The sequence below is a fragment of the Pan paniscus genome, chromosome 23, assembly GCF_029289425.2.
Source record: "Pan paniscus chromosome 23, NHGRI_mPanPan1-v2.0_pri, whole genome shotgun sequence".
Classification (NCBI taxonomy): Eukaryota; Metazoa; Chordata; class Mammalia; order Primates; family Hominidae; genus Pan; species Pan paniscus.
Window position 1 is genome coordinate 41,173,158 of NC_085927.1, and position 8,249 is coordinate 41,181,406.

Here is an 8,249-nt window from a genome sequence, read left to right on the forward strand (position 1 = left end):
TAGAAGTTTCTGTATTCAGCTTAACCTTTTCCCCAGCCAACTTCCTAGATACACACGCAGGAAGGAAGAGAAGTTAGTCACAAATCGGTCCAACTAAGTGCCTGGCACCATGGGAGATATTTTCACATCTATTACATTATTTCTATTAATCCACTTGGTAATCCTGTAAAGCAGGTGGTATTATCCTCTTTTTAAAGATTAGGAGACAAGCTCAGAGAGGTCAAATAATTTGCCCAAGGACACAGAGGCAAACAGTGACAGATTCAGGTTTCAAACACACATATATTTACCCCTCACAAATTTTTCCAAATAAACCAAAGAAGGGAAGAAGAGAATAACAGCAAGAAGGAAACTTTCTGAGATACCTGTGTCTGTGCCTTAACCTGAAAAAGGAGAGGCCCTTGGTTTGGTGTCAGTCTCTCAGAGCTGGAAGAAATCACTTGATCCCTCCTTTTACAAAAGAACAATCTAAGGTTTAGAGAAGCTCAAAAGCTCTTTTAAAAGTCATCTAATCTTTTTTTTTCCTGAGACACTCCTTTTGGTAAAATTTGGTAAGCTACTGAGGAAGAAAACCCTTTGGGTTACAGGGAGAGTATCTAGAGGAATGTTAATCCTTACTGTTAGTCTTTTTGATAGTCACTTCATTAAAATGTGATCTTTTTCTCTTGGCTTTTCCCCAGCAGCTGCTGCCCTGCCCTTCTGCTTTCTGCTTTGTCCCAGAACAAGTGGGATTTATACACCTGACCCGCCAGTTCCCAAGGGGCCCAGGGGTTACCATACTTGTTTTATGCTGCACTGAATTGGCTGAGTTTTGTTCCTGGTTCTCATTGTCTGGTGGAACGTGAGAAGCTTCAAAGATTTTTTTAAATGAAAGGATAGGATGTTGATTTAAGCTAGGCATTAGAGTCTCATGAGCTCTCAGTGCTTGAGGATTTCTCACCATTTTGAAGCCTAAAAAGGACTCATTTGCAGAAACCAAGCTCTTAGACCAAATTTAAGGTGAACGTTGTAGGGACTGCATTGGCTCTGAGCTGGGATACCAGGCCAAGCCCTTCCACTGAATAGCTGTGTGTTCTTGAGCAAGTCTCAACTTGTCTGAGGCTGCATAGGGTATTAAAAATATGACTGGCATGGTAGTCTCTGAGCATGGGTTTGAGTCCCTCCTGGACCATCTTTCAGTAGCTTTGTGATGGTTAGGCAAGTCTATTTTCCTTCTTTTTTTTTTTTTGGCGCCTGCCCCAGTGGATTCACATTTGTTTGAGGGCCACATTGCTAATTAAGTTGGGAGAGAGAAGCATTCATAAAGTGAATGTAAAGTGAATGTATTTTATACCAAGATTGAAAAGGTCTTAAAGGTGAGAACCCCTATAATGAGACATTTGTTGCAGTGCTCACCTTACGTTGCACAGTTGCACTTATTAAAAGCAACAAATTCCAATAATAACTGAAAACACAGTTTTCTGTTTATTAAACACCTAATAAGGGTCCTTTATTGTTTGAGGGTACTGTGAACATTTACTTAAATCAAGCTCCTTTTCTGGACTCTTCTTTATTTTATTTTATTTTTTTTTTGAGACAGAGTCTGGCTCTGTCGCCCAGACTGGAGCGCAGTGGCACGATCTCGGCTCACTGCAAGCTCCACCTCCCGGGTTCATGCCATTCTCCTGCTTCAGCCTCCCGAGTAGCTGGGACTACAGGCGCCCATCACCATGCCCGGCTAATTTTTTGTATTTTTTAGTAGAGATAGGGTTTCACCGTGTTAGCCAGGATGGCCTCGATCTCTTGACCTCGTGATCCACCCGCCTCGGCCTCCCAAAGTGCTGGGATTACAGGCGTGAGCCACCGCGCCCGGCCCTTTTCTGGACTCTTAACAATCAGTAGCCACTGTTGATAAGTCTGCAAATATGAGAGGTAAACACTATAGAGGGAGAGAATGAACAGCCTGGTACAATGAGATATTTTCTTAAGAAAGAACTTCCCAGGCTGACTGGACTTTGGATTGATCCTCCACTAGGCTTCACAGAAATCCCTAAGACTTTGCATTACGGTATTACATTTCTTTTACATTTCCTAGAATAAAGGTGGTAAGAGAATAGATCAATGAATTTTTAAGACTGTAAGAGAGCTAAAGAAGTCAAGAGTGTTCTCTTGAAGAGGGTCTGGGCGTAGGAGGCTGTGTGCTTTGGGTGAATATCTTTGCTCAGGTACTTCCTAACAGAAAAGCAGTGTGAATGCATAACAGGTAAACTGAGGCCAGGTTTATCCACATGAGACTACTCATAGGTAATCTGGGAGCCAGAACAGTTATTCCAGTGGAATCATCTGTGCTGACCTTTGGAACTTATCTTTGGAAATTGCTTTTATAGCTGGCAGTTGGATCCAAATTTTCAGTTGGGTTCACCACACAAAGGAATGTCTGTTTTGCACCAGGCCCAAGGTTAGGCCCTGGAGATAAGAACATAATAAAGATACAATTCTTACACCTTAGTTCTCTGAATGGGGTATGGGGGAGGAGAGTGGAGAGAGAGGGACTGAAGGAGAGAGAAACATATGCAGTGAACTGTAATTAAATAACAAATTATGTAAAATAGGTATAGACAAAATGAAACAAACACTGCCTGATTTTAGGGAACTTTAAAGAAAGGATAGAAATTTGATTAAGGGGCCGGGAGCAGTGGCTCACGCCTGTAATCCCAGCACTTTGGGAGGCCGAGGTGGGCAGACCACCTGAGGTTGGGAGTTTGAGACCAGCCTGACCAACATGGAGAAACTCCGTCTCTACTAAAAATACAAAATTAGCCGGGCGTGGTGGCGCATGCCCATAATCCCAGCTATACTCGGGAGGCTGAGGCAGGAGAATCACTTGAACCCGGGAGGCGGAGGTTGTGGTGAGCCGAGATTGTGCCATTGCACTCCAGCCTGGGCAACAAAAGCAAAACTCTGTTTCAAAAAAAAAAAATTTTTTTTTGATTAAGGGAAAAGATAGAGAAGCTTATACATAGAGAATAACTGGAGGTGTGAATGTCAGGATGCAAGTACATGAATAAAAGTGGCAGGAATAGAAAATAGGTCAAAATGTAACTAGAGCATTCTTTTGTAAGGAATGGTGAGAGAGAAGGGTCCTTTGGGACCACATTGTAAGGACCATTTGCTCTTTCAGTAATTGTTTATTGAAGGATTGTAGCAGACCAGGGGCCAGACATGGTTTGCTAGCCCTTTGGAGGTAGCAAAAGCCAACTTTAATGATGTGTGAGAAGTTTTTGTTCCTGCCCCAGGGCCTTCGCACATGTCCCCCCTCTCCAGTGTTAGCCTTCCTTCACCCCTTTTTTGCCCCGTTAATTTGTATTCATCCTTTAGAGCTCAGCTTGGAAATTACTTCCTCAAGGAATACTTTGCCCGCCCGCCCTTTTCCTAGTTATGAACTTGATATCTTCGTACCACTTGCCCCAATTATAAATAAATAATTATTATTATTATTATTTTTTGAGACAGAGTCTCGCTTTGTCGCCCAAGCTGGAATGCAGTGGCATGATCTTGGCTCACTGCAACCTCCGCCTACCAGGTTCAAGCAATTCTCTTGCCTCAGCCTCCTGAGTAGCTGGGACTACAGGCGCCCACCACCATGCCTGGCTAATTTTTGTATTTGTAGTAGAGACAAGGTTTCACCATATTGGCCAGGCTGGTCTCGAACTCCTGACCTTGTGATCCACCTGCCTCAGCCTCCCAAAGTGCTGGGATTACAGGCGTGAGCCACTGCGCCAGGCCCTCAATAAATAATTATATTATTGTTTAATATTTGCTTTGTGTTTAATCTCTCTCTTGTTTGCTCCTCTTTCCCCAACACAGTGTCAGATGCATAGTTGGCATGCAATAAATATTTGCTGAAAGAATGACTGAAGCGGGTCCATTGAATTTAGCAATAAGCAGTTACTGTTACTGTTGACCTTGGTGAGACAGTTTCAGAGAAATGGTGGGGGTGGAAGCCAGATTGCAGTGCATTATGCAGAAAGTGGGAAGTGAGGAAATGAGGGCAGTGATGTGTAGACAACTTTTTTTCTTTTTTTTTGAGTTGGAGTTTCACTCTTGTTGCCCAGGCTGGAGTGCAATGGCGAGATCTCAGCTCACTGCAACCTCTGCCTCCCGGGTTCAAGCCATTCTCCTGCCTCAGCCTCCTGAGTAGCTGGGATTACAGGCATGCACCACCATGCCTGGCTAATTTTCTATTTTTGGTAGAGATGTGGTTTCTCCATGTTGGTCATGGCTGGTCTCAAACTCCCAACCTCAGGTGATCCACCCGCCTCAGCCTCCCAAAGTACTGGGATTACAGGCATGAGCCACTGTGCCCAGCCTCTTTTTTTTTTTTTGAGACAGAGTCTCGCTCTGTTGCCCAGGCGTGAGTGCAGTGGCGAGATTACTGCAACCTTCACCTCCTGGGTTCAAGCGATTCTCCTGCCTCAGCTTCCTGAGTAGCTGGGACTACAGGCGTGCACCACCATGCCCAGCCAATTTTTGTAGTTTTAGTAGAGGTGGGGTTTTACCATGTTGGCCAGGCTGGTCTCAAACTCCTGACCTCAAATGATCCACCCACCTTGGCCTCCCAAGACAACTTTTTCATACATGTGGCTGTGAAGGGGAGAAACAAGGGTGGTAGCTAGAGGAGAAAATGGGATCCAGTGGTTTGGTTTTTTTAAAAATTAGATTTTAAAACTAAATTAGATTTTAAAACTTAACGAGTTTGCATGTCATCCTTGCGCAGGGGCCATGCTAACCTTCCCTGTCTCAGTCCAATTTTAATGTATGTGCTGCTGAAGCGAGAGTACCAGAGGTTTTTTTGATGGCAGTGACTTGAACTTATTTAAAAGATAAGGAGGAGCCAGTGAGGGAGAGGGGTGCTGTAAAGATAACTAAAAGTGCACTTCTTCTAAGAAGTAAGGTGGAATGGGATCCAGAACAGGGGTGTCATACTGAGTAGCCCAGCCTTTGTTCTGTGGACACTGGGGAGTCTAACCCAGAGCTGAGATAGCTTGCAGTGTGAATGAGCCAGCTGAGTACAGTAGATAGGGAAAAGAAGCCAAAAATCTGAAGTAGGGCTGGGGTGAAGGACAGGGAAGGGCTAGAGAGACATTTGGAAAGTGAAACCAGGTGGATATGAGAGGAGAGAGTAGAGGGTCTTGATTTCGGGTCTTTCATGCTTAACCCAGAGCAGGTACTAAAGTAAGTGTTGATTGAATGTCTTTGGGTTTCTCAAGACTGGAGAAAGCAGGGCAAGCTCTGGAGGGTATGGCAATAACAAGTTATCTTGAATATCCTCATGGTGGAAAGTCCTGATCCTGTTTGAATTTTGGAAATAGAAATCATTCAGAGCCAAGAGATTGAATTGTTGAGTAAGTGGGTGGTCAGGTTACAGACTTAATTTTGGGTTAAAAAGTAAAAACAAGAAACAAGGTGTGGCTCTAAAATAATGAGATTTGCTGGGGGTGGGGCATGGCAGCTCATAAACTGACCCTGAAAGCTCTTACATGTAAGAGTTCCAAAAATATTTCCAAAACTTGGAAGATTCATTTGGATGTTTGTGTTCATTAAAATCTCTCACTAATTCATTGTCTTGTCCACTGTCCGTAACCCAACCTGGGATTGGTTTGAGTGAGTCTCTCAGACTTTCTACCTTGGAGTTTGTGAGAGTGATGGCATACTGTCTGACCACTGTCACCCTAAAACCAAAAAGGCCCCTCTTGACAAGGAGTCTGAGGATTTTAGACCCAGGAAGAATGAGTGATGGGCATATATATATCCTATTACTGAGGCATGAGAAGAGTGGAATGGGTGGGTTGAGGTGGTGTTTTAAGGCCTCTTGCCAGCTTGTTTAACTCTTCTCTGGGGAACGAGGGGGACAACTGTGTACACTGGCTGCTCCAGAATGATGTTGAGCAATCTTGAAGTGCCAGGAGCTGTGCTTTGTCTATTCATGGCCCCTGTGCCTGTGAAACAGGGTTCGGTGACTGTCACTGTGCCTGTGGCAGTCTGTAGTTACCCAGAGAGAACAAAGCTGCATACACAGAGCGCACAAGGGAGTCTTGTAACAACCTTGTCCTGCTTTCTAGGGCTGAGTCAGGTACCACAGCTTGATCTCAGCTGTCCTCTTTATTTCAAGAAGTTGACATCTGAGCCATACCAGGAGTATTGTATTTTGTTTGAGGCCTCTCTTTTTTGGAGGAACATGGACCGACTCTGTGCTTTTGTCTATGCTGGTCTCTGAGCTCACACAACCCTTCACCCTCCTTTCTCAGCCAGTGATAGGTAAGTCTTCCCTATCTTGCAAGGCTCAGCTCAAGTGTCAGCTTCCTCTACAAAGACTTTCCTGGTTCCCCTCATTGGAGTGAACAAGAGTTGACATGGTAGAATGGAAAGAGCAGAAGCTTTAGAATGAGCCAGACCTGAGTATGAATGCTAGATCCACCACTTAGCTAGTCAACCCTGCCCCCTGCCTCAAGTTTTAATTTTCCTATCCATTAAGTGAATATAATAATACCTGTGTCACAGGATTGTTTTGAGAATTAAATGAGATTAGGTCTATGAAAGCACCTAGCAGAGTCCTTGACATATAGGAGGCATTCATTAAATATTTGTTCTTCCCCTTTTATACCCATTACTTTTCTTTTTCTGAACTAAAATAGTACTTGGTTCTATCTCTGAAATAACATCCAAGTGAAAAATCAACAACATGAAAGAGCAGTTCTTTTCCAGTGGATTTGCTTCTTAAGGAGCAGAGATTATGTAATCTAACAGCCTCCAACATACAAAGAGCTTTGTATCTAGAACAGGGGTCCCCAGCCCCTGGACCGCCAACTGGTACGGGTCTGTAGCCTGTTAGGAACCAGGCTGCACAGCAGGAGGTGAGCGGCGGGCCAGTGAGCATTGCTGCCTGAGCTCTGCCTCCTGTCAGATCAGTGGTGGCATTAGATTCTCATAGGAGTGTGAACCCTATTGTGAACTGCACATGCAAGGGATCTGGGTTGCATGCTTCTTATGAGAATCTCACTAATGGCTGATGATCTGAGTTGGAACAGTTTGATACCAAAACCATCCCCCCGCCCCCCAACCCCCAGCCTAGGGTCCGTGGAAAAATTGGCCCCTGGTGCCAAAAAGGTTGAGGACTGCTGATCTAGAGGACCAATTTATTCAATGTTGGTTGAATAAATGAGCTCTTGGATTAGGTGATGGAAAAATCTGAAAAACCAGGGCTTTTGAGGAATAGGAAAAGGCAGTAACATGTTTAACCCAGAGAGAAGTTTCTGGCTGTTGGCTGGGAATAGTCATAGGAAGGGCTGACACTGAAAAGAAGGAGATTGTGTTCGTTTCTTCTTCTCAGAGCTATAAGCAAAGGCTGAAAGTTCTAGAAAAAGGCAAGTTTTGTTTCAGTAGAAAAAAGGATAATCAGAACCATTTTTAGAAAATGGAATGAGACTACTTTTGAGGCCATGAGTTCCTTGTCCCTGGAGAGATGAGCAGAGGTTGGACAAGTGCTTACCAGAGATCTTGTGGAGGCAGAAACTGCATCTAGCAGAGCATTGGCCTAACCCTTTCAAATGAGATGCTGTTAACTCAGTCTTATTCTACATGGTAGGAATCCTGTCCCTTTGCCTCCTGCTACTTTGGGCCTCTCAACCTCTTGGTTTTGTGTGCAGGTGAAGATGTCTGGAGGTGTCCAGGCTGTGGGGACCACATTGCTCCAAGCCAGATATGGTACAGGACTGTCAACGAAACCTGGCACGGCTCTTGCTTCCGGTAGGTGGGCCTATCCTCCCGTCTTTACCAGTGTACTATGGGCCAAGCACTATTTCATGTTCTGATGGAAAACACAGAAACAAGCTTCTGAGTTGAGAATTTCAATCTTAGGGTGGAGAAAGGAATGTACCAAGGAAGAGCTCATGACCAAACCTCAAGTGTGGCCCCCTGAACCCAGGTTAAATTGGAAGAGCCATAAATGGGCCAACTGGAGGCAGGGTGGGGGGATGAGAGGAGCCCTTTCCAGGGTTGTCCCATATCCCTCACTTTATGGGTGAGGAAACTGAGGCCCAGGAAGAGTGACTTTCCTGTGGCTGCACTACAGATTATGCAGGTACTTCAAGAGTTGTTTGTATTCTTATTTTATTTTATTTTATTTTATTTTTTTTATTTTATTTTATTTTATGAGAGGGATTCTTGCTGTTGCCCAGGCTGGAGTGCAGTGGTGCGATCTCGGCTCACTG

The 8,249-nt window shown here is 44.4% G+C and overlaps 1 protein-coding gene and 1 non-coding gene across 4 annotated transcripts in view; one reads left to right on the top strand and one right to left on the bottom strand.

Annotated features, from left to right (window-relative positions):
• LIMK2 (LIM domain kinase 2) overlaps positions 1-8,249 on the top strand; it is a 68,521-nt gene that overhangs the window by 5,841 nt on the left and 54,431 nt on the right. For all 3 annotated transcript variants that reach the window (XM_003826926.5, XM_063603413.1, XM_034949150.3), the window contains exon 2: positions 7,686-7,785. In XM_003826926.5, the coding sequence (XP_003826974.2) occupies positions 7,686-7,785 (100 nt within the window). The remainder of the gene's footprint in view (positions 1-7,685; positions 7,786-8,249) is intronic.
• LOC112438178 (U6 spliceosomal RNA) lies at positions 4,712-4,820 on the bottom strand. Its single transcript, XR_003026656.1, has one exon. It is a non-coding gene; the product is annotated as a U6 spliceosomal RNA (small nuclear RNA).